This window comes from Ictidomys tridecemlineatus, chromosome 7 (genome assembly GCF_052094955.1).
Source record: "Ictidomys tridecemlineatus isolate mIctTri1 chromosome 7, mIctTri1.hap1, whole genome shotgun sequence".
NCBI classification, from domain to species: Eukaryota; Metazoa; Chordata; class Mammalia; order Rodentia; family Sciuridae; genus Ictidomys; species Ictidomys tridecemlineatus.
The window spans coordinates 138,853,716-138,873,197 of record NC_135483.1 but is presented as its reverse complement, the minus strand read 5'-3'; the positions used below and the strand labels follow the sequence as shown (position 1 = coordinate 138,873,197).

Genomic DNA, 19,482 nt, shown 5'->3' with positions numbered 1-19,482 from the left:
TGTGTATTCTATTCTACTCTATTCCATTGGTCTTCATTTTTGTTTTGGTGCCAGTACCATGCTATACTTCTTATCTTCAATTTTTATTTTATTTTCAATTATACTATAGTTCTTTAGTTTAATTTGAGGTCTGGTATTGTGATGCCTCCTGCATCAATCTTTTCACTCAGACTGCTTTGGCTATTCTGGATCTCTTATTTTTCCAAAATAACTTTAGAACTGCTTTTTTTAGTCCTGTGAAGAATGTCATTGGTATTTTAATGGGGATTTCCCTGAATCTGTATAAGACTTTTGACAGACTGGACATTTTGATAATATTAATTATGCCTACCCAGGAATATGATGTCTTTCCATCTTCTAAGAAGAACAAACCAACACCAAAGTCAGTAGTACACCAGAAAATCAATGTAATTGAGAAGAAAAGAAAATACAAAGTCAACAAAAGCAAAGAGTTGTGTTTTTTTTTTTTTGAAAGGATAAACAATATTGCTTGGGGCACAAATATTTGAAGTCATTATATCTTATTGTCAGATGATTCCATCAACCAGTATGAAGGGACCTTCTGATTAATTTCAGCTTGAAGTCCACTTTGTCTGATATGAGAATGGCTAACCCTGCTTGTTTGTAATATTAATTTGCATGGCATATCTTTTGCCATCCTTTCAACTTCAATCTGTGGATATCTTTGTAAGGTGTATCTCTTGCAAACAACATATTGTTAGGTCTTGGTTTTTAATCGAAGCTGACAATCTATGTCTTTTTTTTTTTAGTATTTATTTTTTAGTTGTAGTTGGATACAATACCTTTATTTTATTTACTTATTTTTATGTGTTGCTGAGGATCGAACCCAGGGCCTCGCACGTGCTAGTTGAGCACTCTACCACTGAGCCACAACCCCAGCCCCCAATCTATGTCTTTTAATTGAAGAGTTAAGATCATTTACATTCAATGTTTTTAAAGAGAGATTTTTTTTTTCCTGGCAATTTTATTCATTTTGTGATATTTAATTCAAACTTGGTTCTCCTTTAACTGCATTTAACATAATGCATCTTCCCTATGCTTGTTTACATTTTTATCTTCCATTTCTTCTTCCTGAAATATTTTATTGAGTATGTTTTGTAGTACAGGCTTTGTGGTTATGAATTCTTTTAGTTTCTGTTTATCATAGAAGGTTTTTATTTTCAATTCTGAAGGATAATTTTGCTAGTTGTAGTAATCTTCGTTGGCACCCATTTTCTTTCAGAGCTTGGCATATATGATTGCAAGCCCTCCTGGCTTTTGAGGTCTGTGTTGAGAAATCAGTTTAAATCCATATTGTCTAATGTACGAAATATGATATGTCAAGAGCTTTGTAATGTTTTGAACAACCAATAAAAAAAAAATCCAAATTGTCTTATCTCTAAATCAAACCAGTCATTTTTTCTCTTGAAGCTTTTATAATTCTATCCTTATTTTGTATATTAGGCATTTTCATTATATGTGTCTTGGAGTAGTTCTACTGCAATTCTGTATATCTGGAGTTCTATATGCCTCTTATATTTTAATTTCCATCTCATTTCTAATATTTGGAAATTTTTCCTAATATTATTTCATTGAAAAGATTGTGTATTCTTTTAGTTTATATTTTGGAACATTCATCTACCCAACAATTCTTAAATGTTGTATGTTGATGTAATCCCAGATTTCTTGAATATTCTTCTGGTCAATATCTTTTAACATCTTTTCTTTATGGTCAACTTTATCTTCAAGATTACTATTATTATTGAAAATCTATCTTTGAAGTGGTATAATCTATTGGTGATGCTTCCACTGACTTTTTAATTTGGTTTATTAAGCCTTTTATTTCCATTGGTTCTTTTTCAAAATCTCTATCTCTTTATGACCTCTCTATTAAGGTCTTCCAACATTCATGTCCAGAAAATTGAGATAAAACCAGATAAAGAAGCTTGTCATTTGGATCAAATCAATACTGCTAGATGAAGTTTTAACTAGAAAAAGATATAACTTTCATCTGTTTAATTTTAATTTCTTGTATATACCTTGGCTCTAAAATGTTCCCACTAAAAAACTGAGTTTACCTGATGATGCTTGTAACAATACAACCAATCCTGTAGGTCGGTCTTCTGAGGAGGGGCCACTTTGTCCGCAGATAACACAATCATATACTGCCTCAGAAACCTGTGGTTCTGCTGTGGTGATCTCCATAGGAATATCATTTTCAGGAGAATCTGCAGGAAAAACAAATTAAAACTCCTAATTCCTAAGAAGAAAAGCTCATTTAAATAAAAAATGAAAAAATCCATTTAAAATAATTTTAGCTTCAATACCAATAAATTTATATAGTAATAAAATTATGCCAAAAATTATCTTTCTCAAGTAAAATGTATACTCAGAAAAATTTAGGCAAAAATTACAAAGAATTGATATAAAGACTTCAAATAATATATGGCTAAATATACCTGATATATCATTCATAGATAAAATTGATATCAAATACCCAGAGGCAAACACACTGGTATCAAAAAAATTTTTAAATAGCATTTTAAGAAAAGAAGGGGAGGATTGTTTTAATTTTCTTTGAGGCACTTAAGGGTGGGAATTTATAATAAGATGAGAGCTAAAAAACTATTTCTTCCTTACTCCAATTCTAGTGATTGTATCTCATAAATAAAAATATACAGGGAAATCATTACATATGACCATAATATATATTAGTAAAGCAAAACTATTATAGAAAATATCAGTAATCCTCTGGTGATGTAATGTCATTAACAAAAAGAAATAAAATATTTACACAATAATGATTTACAAATGAAGGCACTTAAATTCCTGATTAGTGAAACTGCCCATAGTGGCAAAGAAATGTGTAGAGGGAATTGGGAAGACCAAGGACACAGAAGTGCTTTATTAAATTCTTAAAAGATAGATGTATATCTAAATAAATATGTAAAACTACATGACAGAAATAGAAAAAGGAAAATGTCCTTTTGATATTTTAATAATAATTCATGAAGGTAAACATACATCTGATATTTATTTAGAATCAGAGAAGTAGGAATCTAAAATAGATCTTTGGTTGATGCCTAGTATTGACAGAAGTGAAAATAAGCCAAAAGAGAAATTAGAGAAAAAAATAATAACACGAATGAATCAGAACCAGAAAGCACATATCTACGTAAATAAGATTAGTGAGTTAAAATAAAAAGAGGTCTAGTCTTAAAAGGCATATTATTATATCTGACACATACTTAGTTAAAGCAAAGTATTACTGAGGTTAAAAGTAAAGAGTGATCTCATTTGGTAAAGCAATCAATGACCCTAGCCCCAAGAAAAAGAAAAAAGGGAGAATTTGTATGATTATATGAACACAGATAAAAGCACTCAAGTACACAAACCAAAGTGTAATTACCAGTTATAAAAGAAGAAAAAACACAAATTAGAAACATTTATGTTAATTCCTGTATATTATATGTGTGTGAAGATGAAATCTTGGATTTAAAAAAGATTTATATACAAGGATTTTCATGATACTTTAAGGTTTTAAAAAGGAAACAATGGCACAGCTTTTGTACAGTATGATTTCATTACAGGAAAAATAAATACAAACAAAATCCATTTATGTATAGAATCATATGAAGCAATAAAAAGGTTTACAAGGATTTATCTCAGAGAGTAAGATTAAAAAGGAAAACAGGAAGATATGATTAGTTCTGCCCACATATACCTTTATATAATCTTATTTCACCTATGTTAAGGATATATTATGTTGGGGTTTTTGGTGTTTTTTTTTTCTTTTTTAAAACTGTTTTGGCTTGGTACTAGAGTGTATCTTATATGTGGAACAATAACCAAAACGTTGTTTTTTATTTATTGGTCTATTTTTTTGGAATATACTATATCACAGACGACTGACTTAAAATGGCAGACCTATTAACACCAATCCTCAAAATTAGCAATTTTATATTTCAAAATCAAGCAATGTAAACACTATTCTATCCCACTCTAATTTCAGTGAAACAATTATTCAAATAAGTTCTACTTTGTGATGAGAATAAGAATTTTGCAAATTAATACAACCAAATTCAAAACTACATTGAAATATTTTATAAAATAACATTTTTACAACATATAAACAACAGTCACAGGTTCATAGAAGTATGCATTATATGCATTCCAATGCCACAAGTAAGTCAATCCTACCTAAAAAGTTCACAGCTATAACTGATTCCAAGGAAGTGTACAAACATAAAAGAAAACTTAATTAAGTATAAAATCATAGCCAAGTGTCCCAAAGTAGCTAAAAGATACATCAGGAAATAAGAAGCAATTAAAGGTCCAAAGATCATTCTCTTTCATAAAATAAGAGACATCTCAACTAAAACTAAATCAAGATACCACTTCTTTCACCTACAAAATTACAACACATGCTAATGACAAGGATGTAGAGAAACTCACACATTGCTGGTGGGAATACAAAATAGTACAGACTCTATGAAAAGAATCTGGCATACTTCATTAAAATAAACACACATCAGCTACCCAGACCATCTTTCAAGGATCATGAGGCAAATTAGGAAAACTAACAATATGAAAGACCAATATAAATTTTAAAAGCAATTCAGAAAGCTAAAAGATAATTTAGAAAAGAAAAACCCAAACACATTCAGGAAGATTTCAGAGAAGACTTCCACATACAAAAACAAGGTAGTGAAGGCACTGAAGAAAGGAAATCTCTAAGTGTATAAAGCAAAAAGAACAAATGATAATAAGACACAAAAATTTAAAAGATTCATCATCCAACTAGAATCCCTCAAAAGAAAGAAAATTTAAAAGTATTATAATATTTCTCTATAATAAATTACCCCAAAGCTTAGTGGCTAAACATAACATGTATTTGACAGTTTTTGAGGAAGAAAGTATAGAAGCAGCTTAACTATATAGTGTTAGTTCAGTTAGGATCTCTCCCAAACTGCTGTCAAACTATTGTGTGGGCTGGGCTTGGTGACACACACCTATCATCCCAGCAACTCAGGAGGATGAGAAAGGATGATCGCAAATTTGAGGCCAACCTCAGCAACTTAGTGAAATCCTGTCTCAAAATAAAAAATAAAAACAGGTCTTGGACATAGCTCAATGGTAAAGCGACCCCGGGTCCAATTCAAAGGTACCAAAAATAATAACTGTCAATTGAGTACAGTCTCCTGAAGGCTTAACTGGGACAGGAAGCTTCACATCCAAGCTCACTGATGTGGCTGTTGGCAAGAGGCCTCAGTTCCTCTTTGTGGTTCTGCTATGATATGGCAGCTGGATTCCCCAGAACAATTAATATAAAAGAAAGAAAGCAATCAAGACAGAAATGTCTCTCATACCCAAGTTTTAGGAATAATATTCCATCTCTTCTGCCACACTTTGTGGTCATAAAGAAAACTACATAAGGCATAAATGCCAGGAGATGGGGGTCACTGAGGGCCATCCTAGAGGATGATTATATGAGTGATCAAAAAATAACAGTAAATTTTTTCTCAGATCTTCAGAAATATGAATCTACAGACTGGAAAGACTAAGGAGGAAAGACAAAGTTGTAAGAAGGAAGAAAACAAAATCACATAGAAACAAATCATAAATTTTCAGATTCAAAGAATCAGATGATCAGGGCTGAAGTTGTAGCCCAGCAGTAGAGCACTCGCCTAGCACATACAAGAAACTGGGTTTGATGCTCAGCACCACATAAAAATAAATGAATAAAATACAGGTATTATGTCCAACTAAAACTAAAAAAATGTATTTTAAAAAATAACAGAATCAGATGATCATAAAAGGATCATGGGGAAAGAAAAATATATATTCACCTACAAAGATATAAGAATGAGATTCCCACTAGAATTTTCATCAAATGAATAGTAAAAGACAAGAGAGTGATGCCTTCAATTGTGACAGAAAATCAACCTGGCATTCAATATCCATCCAAATGAATAATCAAGTATGACAGCAGAGTAAATTCTCTTTCAAAGATATAAAGAATCAGAATGCCTCTATAAGAATATTTGTAATAATATACTTGAGGCTATACTCCAATAAGACATGACCAAGAAAAGAGATGAGAGACAGAAAAACCTAAATTGATCCAACAATAAGAAAAATCTCAAGGTAATGGCTATGTAGCATACCATGGACCCCACTGGAAAAGTATTTCATGCAAAGGGCAGAATGACTAAGTGGGCAGAATGACAGAGACAGAATAAACATAGTGCAGTTCTTGGAACAATATAATTTTATTGATTGGTTAGTTGATTGATTGGATATTCGGGACTGAACCCAAGGACACTTTACCTCTGAACTATATCCTCAGTCCTTTTTAATTTTTGAGACAGGGTCTTGCTAAGTTTGAGGCTAGTCTAAACCTGCAATCCTCCTGCCTCAGCCGCCCAAATCACTGGATTATAGACATGCACCACTGCATCCAGCTATAATTTTTAAAATAAAGTCAAAAGGGGCAGTTGGAAACTCCAGGATTAAAAAAAAAAAGACACTATAACAAAGTCCTGGCCCAAATACAAACATTAGCTGATATGGGTTTAGGAATCAAGGACCTATAAGAAAAGGGACTTTAAAGACAGTCTCCTTAAATCAAGCCACTTGGATTCAAAAACAGTAAATAAATCCTAGTGTATTACTTCACCCTGTACTCAATAACATCCAAAGAGTCATACTAATGTAAATACTCTTAACTGTTTTAGAGACAACCTTTGGATGGAAGACTCTATCCATCCAAAGTCTGTGACAGCAAAACAAAATGTCAGCAATCTTGACAATTTAAAAGTAAATAAGTAACTAAAAAGTAGGTGATAAAAAGCAAGAGATAGAGATGAGGAATGGAAAAATGAAAAAAGCATAGGAGTGATTATTAGTTCATTTTATATGAAAGGGTATCAAGTTAGTACTGTAAATAGATAAACCCTCTTCTTCCATATGAGAAAGTCAACTAATACTAAGTAAATTCCACAAACAGAATTCGAGTATTCTTTCCATCAAAGTTATGACCTGAACATAAACCCCAATGTCAATCATTTAGAAAACAGTTGGCTACATCTGAACTGACCCCATCTTCACACCTCTTCTGGCCATTGGATATGTGCTTATGTGTACAAAAATGAATGGAAACAGACTTTCACTATTTTAAGTGTGTTTTACTGGGATTTTAGTTTAGAAATAAGAAAGCTTACCAATAATCGTAAGTATGCTTTAAAGTTAAAGGTTAATGAAATAACTATAGGTATGCTTTAAAGTTAGAAGTGAATAATAGGTCAGGAGACATGTAGTCTAGTTGCATCACCTAGCACCTAGTGATTGAGGTGAAAACATAAAAGCTTAATCATGATTGGCTAAGGTTATAGAAAAAAGATTTTGAACAATGTGCTCAATATCTTAGGTAATCAAGGTATGTCAGAAAAGATTGTAACTCTTAAAAATTATGTAAATCAAAGAAGTTTTGGGCTTTGAAGCTATCCATTAACTACCTGAAAAAATACCTGTAAAAAAGGTATATAAATAAAGATCCCTCTAGGGGCAAAAAAAAAAAAAAAAATGAATGGAAATGTAAACATATGTTTGAATGCACATATTTGTAAGGATTTATTATAGTTAGAAGTGTCCCACAAAAGCTCCTGTGTGAGACAATGCAAGAAGGTTTAAAGGGGAAATTATTGGGTTATGAGAGCCTTAACCCAATCAGTGAATTAATCCCCTGATAGGAATTAACTGAGTGGTAAATGAAGGTAGGTAGGGTGTGCTGGAAGAGGTGGGTCACTGGGGGTATGGCTCTGAGGTATATATTTGGTGATCTGAGCTTAGTCTCTCTCTGCTTCCCTCCACCATACATACTCTTCCACCTCAATTCCCAAGGAATGGTGTCTGCTGACTGTCAAAGGTCTGAGACCTCTGAAACCATGAGCTCTCAAATACACTTTTCCTCCTCTACAATTGTTATGGTTGGGTCTTTTAGTCACAGCAGTGAAAAAGCTAACCTACTTGTTAGTTACTTATTTACTTTTAAATTGTTAAGGTTGCTGACATTTTGTTTTCCTGTCACAACTTATTTTCTTTCATCAATTTTGTCTAAAAAGAAAAGGAAAAAGAAAGAAGCTTGCAAAGAACCTTTGTAAGTAAGCAAAGCAAAACAATCACTGTAATGTAAAAAGTCATGGAAAGGAGTATCCTGGTTAACTGAAGGTTAATTTAATCCATTCCTTCAATGTTTGTAAAAGGTTACTCAGAGCAACCTACCATCATACAGAAACATGGCATTCCTTCTTATTGTAGAAATCTAAATGCTAATCTGAATAAAAATAAGAAGTGTGCCTTATCTGTAGCAATATCTCAGAAATCTGAGGGACAGTTTAATAGAAAAGAGGGAACATACTCTCTATGTACTGCTACCAACAGGAAGGTCTTCCTCACAATGGCAGCAATTCAACCACAGAATGAACTGTCTATAATAGAGATCAATCCTCCATCATTATATTGTTTACATAAAGACTAGAAATCATCTGTCTGTAATATTTAAAACTTATGGAAGATTGGTCAAGATCATCCCTAATGTAATGACTATGAGAGTTCTAACCTAAAAAGTTTTGACTTACCAACATCCATTGCAGTTTCCATAAAGCTTTTCTGTCGTGAAGCAAATTCTGCAAGCAATTTCTGTTGTCTCTCTCTAGCCTTTTGTCGCCTAGATTAAACAGAAATAAATTATGAGTACCAAATGTGCTTAAAACTAATCTACTATCTTTGAGTAGTATATAATGTTTGAAAAGATCCTTGCAAATAATGGAGAACAATCTATTTTCTACATTATGCATTAAATTTCATGTAAGACTTGACTCTCCCAAGGATTCTACTGCTTTAGGCTTCAAACTCACTCACTCAATAAGTAAAAATAAAAGCCAAGATTTACCGTTAAATGTGATCTAATAATTAAGGTTGGTAGAAAATTTGATTTCCAACAAAACAATGTCCTAAGTATATGTATTATGATAGGAAGAGCAAGAGTCTTTTTCAGCAAGGGACTAGCAATTTAACCTCAGGCACAAATGACAGTAAATCAGTTGCTATAAAAAGCTATGAGGTTTATATATAAACAAAATCTAAAGGATAAGAATAATCAGATTTATTTTTATCATAAAAATAGGTTTCCCCTAATAGAGAATGAGCAAAAGCCAGTAAATGTCCTAGTTTCTACTAAGACATAGTCCAAGTTTAATTTGGTTTGTATGAAGCAAAAGAATATGAAACAAACACAACAGAGAATAAAAACATATCCCAAGTATAAATATTCATTTGAATTAATTCACTATGGTCTCTTTATTATTTATACCTTATCTACTTTTATCTTCTTTTAAAGAATATTTTAATTTGAGAGTGGTTACAAAAACAAAACAAAAAGGTAATACAATAGGACCATAAAAATAAGAAAATGAAAGTAAACTAATAAAAAAAGCTGATAGAATTGAACACTAACAATACTAGTCAACATAAAAATAATTGTTTTTAGTTATATAAGGACACAACAATATCTTTATTTTGTTTATTTATTTTTATGTGGTGCTGAGAATCGAACCCAGTACCCCAGAAGTCAGAGGCAAGCTCTCTGCTACAGAGCCACAAACCCAGCCCCGGGAACATAAAATTTCATACCCAATAAAAAAAGGTTAAAATGGTAATTTAAAAAGAAATGAGGAAGAAGGAGGAAAGAAAAAAGTTTATTTTATTTTTTTTTTAAAGAGAGAGTGAGAGAGAGAGGGGGACAGAGAGAGAGAGAGAATTTTAACATTTATTTATTTTTTCTTAGTTCTTGGCGGACACAACATCTTCGTTTGTATGTGGTGCTGAGGATCAAACCCGGGCCGCACGCATGCATGCTAGGCGAGCGCGCTACCGCTTGAGCCACATCCCCAGGCCCAGAAAAAAGTTTAAAAAATAAGTTTTATATTAACTCCTTAGGAAAGATAACATTTTAGTTGAATGAAACTCAAAGAGGAACTGATCACAGCCCATGAAACAAAAAACATAATAACATAGTAGACTAAATTAAAATAATTTATTTTAATAGCCCTTTATGATTCCTGTACACTATAAAAGACAAAGTATTATGTTAGATGGAGATGCTATAGTCATTTCTGTGAAAAACCTCAAAGTATTTTTCTATAAATCTGAAAGATATTCAAAGACATAATAGAATTTAAAGGAATAAAATGCAAACAGTGATTTTTAGATTATTCACACATCTGCTCCCATTAAATTAAAAGAGATAATCAGGAACTATAAAGTACTGTTGGTCCATCTTATCAGAAGTTACATACTTTTGCCAATAATGTTCAAAAGATTTTTTAACATTTCTAACATTTATAGATATTTAGGATCCACATGAGAAAACTTGCTTTATTATATAATAGCTATAACTCTTTTACATTGTTCTTGAGTCAAAATATTATTAAAGTTGATCATTCATCTTCATCAGACTTAATTCTCAATGGCATTAATCATTTCAAAACATTAAGTATATCCCTTTTTTCCTAAACAAAAAGAATGGTTAGAGTTACCAAGCCCTGGGTGTCAGGATCCAACAACCTAGCACAAGAGGGCATTGGTGTGTGGAAAGATTGCAAGAAATTGATTACAGACAAGGGAAATTATCAAAAAAGTAATATATACATTGAGGATAATGGGTGCTGGGTTTCTCACTGTAGAAATGAATTACAATATGGAAAGAGAAAAAACAGAATGATTCCTATGGTGTCAAGATTGCAATTTTAAGTATTATAAACAGACATAAGAATAATTCTTCCTCCCCTCCTTCCAGCTCCCAACACACACACACACACACACACACACACACATAGACATACAAATAAACAGTTTTCCCCAGCTCTGTCCACTAAGAGGACCCGAAACAACTATTCCTCATTAGAATAAACACATTGGCTTGTGGTTTCTAAACACCATTCTCTACTAAAAGCAACCAGTACTCTTTGGACAAATGACTGACCTCAAGTACAAGATGAGCCTCGAACAATTTATTGCCTCACAAAATAAGAATATACTCGGGCTAGGATTGTGACTCAGCGGTAGAGCGCTCTCCTAGCATGCGAGGCCCTGGGTTCAATCCTCAGCACCACATAAAAATAAATAAATAAAACAAAAGATATTGTGTCCAACTACAACTAAAAAATAAATATTAAAAAAATAAGAATATACTCTAAGAGTGAAAGTTATAGATCAAAAGGGCATATAACCAGCTTAAAGAAATTTCTAGGATCTAAACCTGGGACAATTTGAGCATCAAACTGAATATGAGCACATCAGATTATAAAACAGAAAGCAGGAACCCTAATAAACGTACATATATTGAAAGTTGATAAGAGAAGGGATAGTACAGTATCTCAGAGTATATCTCCACAAACTGCATATTAATTACAAAGGTGGCAAAGGGTAACTTAACAGTAAAGAACTCTGGCAGACACCCCTTAAAACAATCAAATGTAATCATCAGTAATGAAACAAACTGAAATCATGGACCACCTGATGGGATACAATGAAAACAAAACAGCAATTCTTCATTGATATTCCTGCCACATAGGCACCACCTAAATCCAACATAAAGGATGGCATACCTAAACTGAGGTACATTCTACAATGCTACTACTGCCCTGTAATATTCAAAGCTGTCATAGTCAACAAAAATTAAGGAAAGGCTGAGGAAACTATTTCACATTGAAGGAGACAAAAATAATACAATTAAAGAATTTAATTAAGGATTTAATCACAAACTTTTTTTTTCTTGGCTTTGTCTTGAGATGAGGGTCTTACTACGTTGCCAAAGCTGCTTTGCTGGTTTCAAACTCCTGAGCTTAAGAAATCCCTCTGCCTCAAATTCCCAAGTAACTGGGACAGTAACTGGCATCACTGTGCCCAGATTAATTTCCTCATTTTGATAGTCGCCCTGGTTATATAAGAAAAGGTCCTTATTTCTAGGAAATGCATAGTAAAATATTCCACAATAAAGGTGAACCACACCAGCAACTTATTCTGAAATGATTCAAGAAGTTCCTTATAATTCCCCTGAAATATTTCAAGTTTAAGATTACTTTAAAATAAAAAATTCATAAAAATTAATTTCATCCTCAAACATCTGCCACAAAGGAAATTGCAACAAACAAAAAATGTCCTATAGATGTTCAGCATTCTGAAAGATATTTATATTTAGAATAAATATGTTCAGAACACTATATTTCAAATAACAAATCTATATATCAAGCAGGACATGGTGGCACATGCCTGTAATCCCAGAAGCTTGGGAGGCCAAGACAGAAGGATCGAGAGTTCAAAGCCAGCTTCAGCAAAATCAAGGCACAAAGAAATTCAGTAAGACCCTTTCTCTAAATAAAATACAAAATAGAGGTGGGTATGGAGCTCAGAGGCCGAGTACCTCTGAGTTCAATCCTCAGTACCCACCCACCACCCCCCACAAAATAATCTATATATCAAATTTTAAAAACCTCAAGTATAACTGCTTGGCATTAGAATTAAAAATGCATTTCTGTACCAGCTTTGTAACTAGAAATGGAATGTCACTGTTGTAAATTTCTTTCTTTTTTTTTTCCTAGTTGCCAATGGACATAATATCTTTATTTTGTTTATTTTTATGTGATACTGAGGATCAAGCCCAGTGCCTTACACATGTAGGCAATTGCTCTACTACTGAGCTACAACTCCAGCCCCTATAATTTTTTTTCTTAATTTAGGTTATTACTTACTAAAATTGAGCATAAATGTAAATAAAGACCATTAACAAAAAGATAGACTGCCTACGTCATCAAAATTTTCCATTATTATCCTGGAGATGAAGACACTGAAAGTGTATATTATTACAACCATCTAAAGTTTCTGGTTTGTATCTTGTTTTCTAAGGAGTTAATCTATTATGAAAGTGATGCCAAGTTTGTCTATAGATGAGGCACATAGAAATGAATCATCATTAAGTGTTTATAAACTGATCTGCCTTTATTGTGAAACATAATCCAAAATAGAGAAAGGACAAATGAGAAGCACAGCAAGATTCAAATTCATCTTCATTCTATCTGCTACATAATTCATTTCAAGTACATGTCAATATCACTACTGCTCAAAGGAAACAAAACCTATCACAAAAAAAGTCTAAAATTTTGAGTATTATTTAATACAAGAGCATTAGGGCCTCATATAGTATCTAAATTATATCCTCCAATATTACATCTATTATTAATAATAATTACAAGATACCATTAACCACATAAAATAAACTCTGATCCACTGAATGTTCAAATAAATCACATAATTGAAAGGAAAGACCATTAATTTAGAAGAAGTTAACAAAAATAAAAGTCTTGCTAAGCATGGTGATGCATGTCTGTTATCTCAGCAACTTGGGAAGCTGAGACAGAAGGATCACAGGTTTGAGGTCAGCCTGGGCAACTTAGAGAGACCCTGTCTCAAAATAAAAAATGAAAAGGCTAGGGATGTATATCGGTGGTAGAGCACCTCTGGGCTCAATCCCTGGTACTGTTAAAAAAAAAAAAAAATCAAACAAAAAACCTTAACCTTGTTTCCAACCTTCTAACTGTATCAACAGTAGCTATGTATTAAATTCTGGGCAGTTACTAATACAAAAAGTAGTAAGCTGACACCTAAACTATGTTAGTTCTTTATAAGTCATATCTGAAAGTACAATTCTATGAAAAAGAAACAGAAAAGCTTCTAAATTTTTAATCTCCTATAGACTTCTATGTATATCTTAATATGAATTTTCTGTAACTTTTTTACTTAATTTTTTTTTAGTTATAGGTGGATACAATACCTTTATTTTTATGTGGTGCTAAGGATCAAGCCTCATGCATGCTAAGTGAGCATTCTACCTCTAAGCCACAACCCCAGCCCTGTAACTGACTTTTAAAATATCAGAAATGAAGTACAACTACATACATAACTAATATTTCTCCTAATGTAATATCCAAAGGATGACCTCCTAATCAGCAAATCTAATGGGCTGCCAATCTTATCTGACCTCTTGCAGCAGCAAACAATCTTGTTAAGTTTCTTCTTTCTAAGCTTCCTCCTATGATGCCTTCTCTAATGCCACTCATCCCAGTTTTCCTACCACTTCACTCTAGCCATCCCTTTTAAGTCACATTGTAGGTACCCATTCCTCAAGCATTTGCTTTAATGTTTTTTCCTTGAGTTTGACATTCAGTTTTATTATTTTATATGCATTCTTTCCCATATACAAGATTTCCACTATTAACCTCTATGAAAATATCTGTAGCTCTAGATAAGAATTGTCCCCTAAGTCACAAACTCTTTATCTAAGTAGGCATCTTCACCCAGATGTCTTCCTAAACTCAGTAATGACCTGAATTATCAATGTTACAGCAAAGCTTTAGCACTCTATTATAACTCCTTATCATAGTAAACAGGAACATCATCCAAGTTACAACTCTAGGAATAAATCATAAATTTTCCCTCATCTCCCACATCAAATTGATCACAAAGTCTAACAATCTGAAGCTGCTAAATAGCTTATATACATCTTCTCCTATTTTTATATTTACCCTTACTACACCTGCTCTCCTAGATTCTTAAATAGCTCTGTAGCCCAATCTCCAGTCTGACCACATTCAACTCAATTTGCACGGGATTACACTACATATTATTCCCTTCTTTAAAATCTTTCAATGGTTACACCTTTTATTTTATCTTTTAGGAAAATCCCTGTCTTTCCATTTTTTCATGTAAATTTTGCACAGTTACTTGTTCATATGTAAATATTTTACTTTCAAAAATGAAGTTTTTAATTGCTATTGTTTTATATAGGATTGAAAGAAAATTAACTCCTTTATTAAAAACAAAAAAAAATCTTTCAATGGTTTCTCTGTAACCATTTACACCTTAAGTACCAAATTAATTATTATATCTGGTTACCTTCTTAGCTTTTTATATCCTGCTATTCCCATTAATACCCTGTACACCTAACACAGTATTTATTACACTAACAACTATTTGTTTACTAGTCTGTCTCCCTCTATAGTATTAATTCCTCAAGGTCAGGGAGTTCAACGTTGGACATAGTTCCTATCCAGAGAAGATCCTGAATGATACTTGATGAATGGAAAATGTATCACTAGTATAAAATCTACCTGAGGCTGGCTTCCACTGATAATCAACCCCTAATATCTATATTTAATTTTTAAAGTAATCAGAAGAGAAAATAACTCCAGAAAATACCTCTAAAAAACACTTCAAACTATCAAATGTATTGCAGGAGGACTGAGGTTGTAGCTCAGTGGTAGGGTGCTTGCCTTGCACGCATGAGGCCCTGCATTCGATCATCAGAACCACATAAAAAAAATAAAATAAAAAAATAAAAATAAAGATATTGTGTTCATCTACAACTAAAAAAAAGTAATGTGTTGCTCATGTAGCTCACAACAGTAGTCCATTTAACAATGTGCCAAGAATGATTTTTATCTGTATGAAAGAGGATATGACAAAAGTGCAAGGTTCTTGATTAAAATAACATTGAGGCCTAGGGTTGTGGCTCAGAGGTAAAGTGCACACCTGGCATGCATGAGGCACTGGGTTTGATCCTTAGCACCACATAAAGTAAAATAAAGACATTGGTTCCACCTATAACTAAAAAAAAATAAATAAATATTTTTTTAAAATAAAATAACATTGAGATGATCCTTTTCAACTCTATAAAGGAAAGTATATATTTCACCTATAATTTTCCTTTGTTGCTTTCTTCTTATTTTTTTAATTTTTGCTTTATTGCTTTAGTAGACAAATTTGTTTTAGAGAAATTAAACCAATGAATATTATTTAAAAGCTCAAAAAGTAAGTAAGCAATCGCATCTTGAATTTCATCTAAAAAAATGTTTTAATAATCTGGTCCTTTTAGTCTTCTCTGTATTCATTAGAAGTTATTTTTGTTTTTTTGGTTTTTCTAATAAATACTAATCCGGTCTAAAGGATTGACAATCACACTGAGTTGCAATCTCTCAAGATTCATCTTGTCATTTGTCATGTTTTTGACAAACAAGGTAGGCAATGGTAACAAGTCTGTTGGAAAACAGCTGGTAATAATGCATAGTAACATAACTTGAATATAGCTCTTAGCAAGAAGCATGTGCCAAGAACCATACCACAGTTCATTACCTACAAACTCCACTTATAAAAACATCATTCCAAGGAAGAAAGTCAAAGATAAAGCAAAAGGAAAAGATTTATAAATACTATGACTCAACAGCAAATTAGAAGCAACCTAAAACTCCAAAAGCTAAGGCATAAGTGTGTTTAAAAACATTACCTTTTTAATAAATAGTAGTTATATATTGATAAAAATTATAAAGGAACAAGAGTAATTAGATTTTTATTATTTTGAGAAATGTTTAAAAGTCTTCCAATTTTTTTCTATTCTCATTTATCACTGAACTGATAATACTTTCTCACAATACCAACAGAATTATTAGATTCTTATAACAATAAGAATTATAGTAATTTTTCTGAAGAAGCCTACAAGTTTAAAGTAGTAATTTCATAGTGGGGTCAGAAACTCATCTTCTCACCCCCTAGTAACACATCATACTACGCATATAAGTGCTATGTTCAATTTCATTTGTCTTACAAATTAATCAGCAATTATTGTTATTGCTAAAACAATCAGGTCTCAGATGATGTAAAAGGAGAAAAAAACAATCAAATCTTCAACTGTACCATACATATTTAAAACATTGAAAATAAAAGTTACCTTTCTTCTTTATCCAGGGTTTTCTTCTCTGCTGCAGTGATTTTTTTGGGTGGTACAGGTGGGGTCACTTTTCTACATATCTCTTCAATGATACGTTTGTTCATTCTGCTTTGCAATGCAGCTTTTAGTAAAATTCTTTCTACTGCAGTTATACCATCTCCATGACTGTATTTAGGAATTTCTGGCTGAATTAAAATTTCAATGTCATCCAGCCAAGGAGGATAGTAGGAGTTTTGTTTTCCTGAGAGTTTGTGATGAAGCTTAATTAGCAAAGACAATATACTTTCTTTAATTTCCAAAATGGCTGTCGTTAACTGGGGAGCTGAACCAGGAGCAGACCATTTACTTGAAGTTTTGGGACGAACCACCTGATTTGCTTCACTGTTACTACGATTGATGATCTCCTGAAATTTCTTTCTACGTTCTGCTACTAAGCTGAAAACTTGCGCTGTACCAGAATTCTACCAGTAGACATGAGAAAAAAAGAAAAATCAAGAGAAGTTATTCAGTATCAACTCTAAAAATACATTAATATATTTTTCAAAGGGAATGCTCAAAGTTTCATCAAGAGATTTATTACACTGATTAACTCTTAAATAAATCTGATCCTTCTTCACCTCTCTTTCTCAAATAAATTGAGTTCCACTCAATCTGGAAACACCAATAAGAAAAAAGAAGACTTGGGCTGGGAATGTGGCTCAAGCGGTAGCGCGCTCGCCTGGCATGCACGCGGCGCTGGGTTCGATCCTCAGCACCACATACAAATAGAAAACTAAAAAAAATATATATTAAAAAAATTCTTTCTCTCTCTCTCTCTCTCTCTCAAAAAAAAAAGAAAAGAAAAGAAAAGAAAAAAGAAGACTTATCAGAAATAACATCACTTTCTAAACCTCCTTAGCCTATCAATCAGTGGGGGGGAAACAATCTTAAGTAGTACCAATACCCATGTTAAAGAAAAAAATCATAAATTAAATTTCTCCTGTTTAATGGAAGAAAATCTGTTCTATTCAGCATTCATAAGGAAAATTATGTTTTACTAACTTCTGGAAGACTGCTACAGTTTCCAGTTAAGAAAATTATAAGTTAATTTAATTTTCTAAGTTAAAGAATCTGAACTGGTAATTAATTTCACTTTTAAGGAACTTCAAAAATTTGAAAATTACTTCTAACAAATGCTTAAAGTTATTAAACTACAATATAAGGATGAAAGATCAAACTGATTTTGTTTTACATTTGAATATCACTGTGATTTATTATTTGAAGTTTTTTTTAACTAAGTGTTATTCTCAATTACTTATCTTCTAAACAGTCTTTTTGCTAAACCCCAAGTTGCATTAGGGCTCTTAGAACTCATCTTTTAATTAAGATATGAGTCAGTTTAATGGACTTCATTAGTTTTTTAAACTGAGCACAGAGAGGATGCTTCAATATCAGTTGAATTTTTGTAAGTCAAATTATAGTATACATTATTTTTTAACATCCAAGCTGTTTGTTAAAGTACTCCCTGCCAGCATTAGAGGGCAAAAGCTTACTCTTATGGTTTTAATTAAAATCCTTTATGATGCTCACAGCAAAAACATGCTATGAAAAAAAGTTCTTACAATTAGACTCTACTCTGAGAAATATCTGTTTTAATGCTGTCTTCTCACAAAAATCTAGATTAAAGGAATGTAACTGTTCAAGTTTAGTTACTTGGCATGTTATTTCAAGACTTTTTTTTTTTTGCTCTTTAAAATTAATTAAGCTACATGCAATGGCAGCTGTATTTCAAAATGAATCTAAATATACAATATATTTAGTTTAAGATTTTATGTACTTATTTTATCAAAGTTGATTAATTCTCATAGAAGCCAAAAAAATATTTTTAAATGGGCATGCTGCCAAAAACTAAATTTATTTTTTTAGAAAACAGTCATTTTTAAGATCTTAGTAATACAGACCCAAATATGCTGCCTATCATTAATTCAAAACATGTCTAACACTAATATGAAAAATACACTATTGAATGCTCAATATTATTTTATTTTTGAGATCAATAATATCAATTTTTTCAAAAAAAGCCTAAATTACTTTAGTTTTTTAAAAAAGCACACACAAAGAAACTTTTCAAAAATTTAACCATATTAATCAAATACACACACACAAACACACAAATACTTTCAATGTGAATTTTTTCCATTTCCAGTTAAAGCCAAGTTGCTAGTTAATACACATATCATACACATCTACCTCTCTTTGAAGAACTTTAGGTCGTCGTGAACTCTGGCAGGTTAAAGGAAAAAGACTAGTGAGACAGACTTTGCTTAGATATATCAGAGGAAATAGAAGACAATGTAAAGTTACCTATAATTACATTTTTTTTCTTTCAACATCATAGGGGATCTAAACAATATATCTTAACACTTAAACATAAAACTTTTCCTTTCCTTTTCTCCCACCCACCTCCTTAATTTCACACTTACTTGTAAAGAACCCAAGTTATCAGAGCTAGTGCTTGCAGGTGAATCTCTCTTCACTTCAGGAGCAGTCTCTGGAACCCTCACTCTAACATAGTTTATAAAGTGTCGCATGTTAGATACTAAGTTACTTCCAGGAAACCAACTGTCATGACAACGCTCTGGTCCACCCACTGATGTCTAAAA

General features: G+C 32.2%; 1 protein-coding gene across 15 annotated transcripts in view; it reads right to left on the bottom strand.

Moving 5' to 3' along the window:
- Window positions 1-19,482, bottom strand: part of Ubr3 (ubiquitin protein ligase E3 component n-recognin 3) — a 212,709-nt gene that overhangs the window by 84,571 nt on the left and 108,656 nt on the right. For all 15 annotated transcript variants that reach the window (XR_013424132.1, XR_013424133.1, XR_013424134.1 and 12 more), the window contains exons 22-25: window positions 19,303-19,476; window positions 16,841-17,301; window positions 8,640-8,728; window positions 2,079-2,228 (exon numbers count right to left, since the gene is read on the bottom strand). Coding sequence is in view for 11 of the 15 variants with exons in the window: in XM_078017558.1 (XP_077873684.1) it covers window positions 2,079-2,228; window positions 8,640-8,728; window positions 16,841-17,301; window positions 19,303-19,476 (874 nt within the window). In the remaining 4 variants the exon portion in view is untranslated. The remainder of the gene's footprint in view (window positions 1-2,078; window positions 2,229-8,639; window positions 8,729-16,840; window positions 17,302-19,302; window positions 19,477-19,482) is intronic.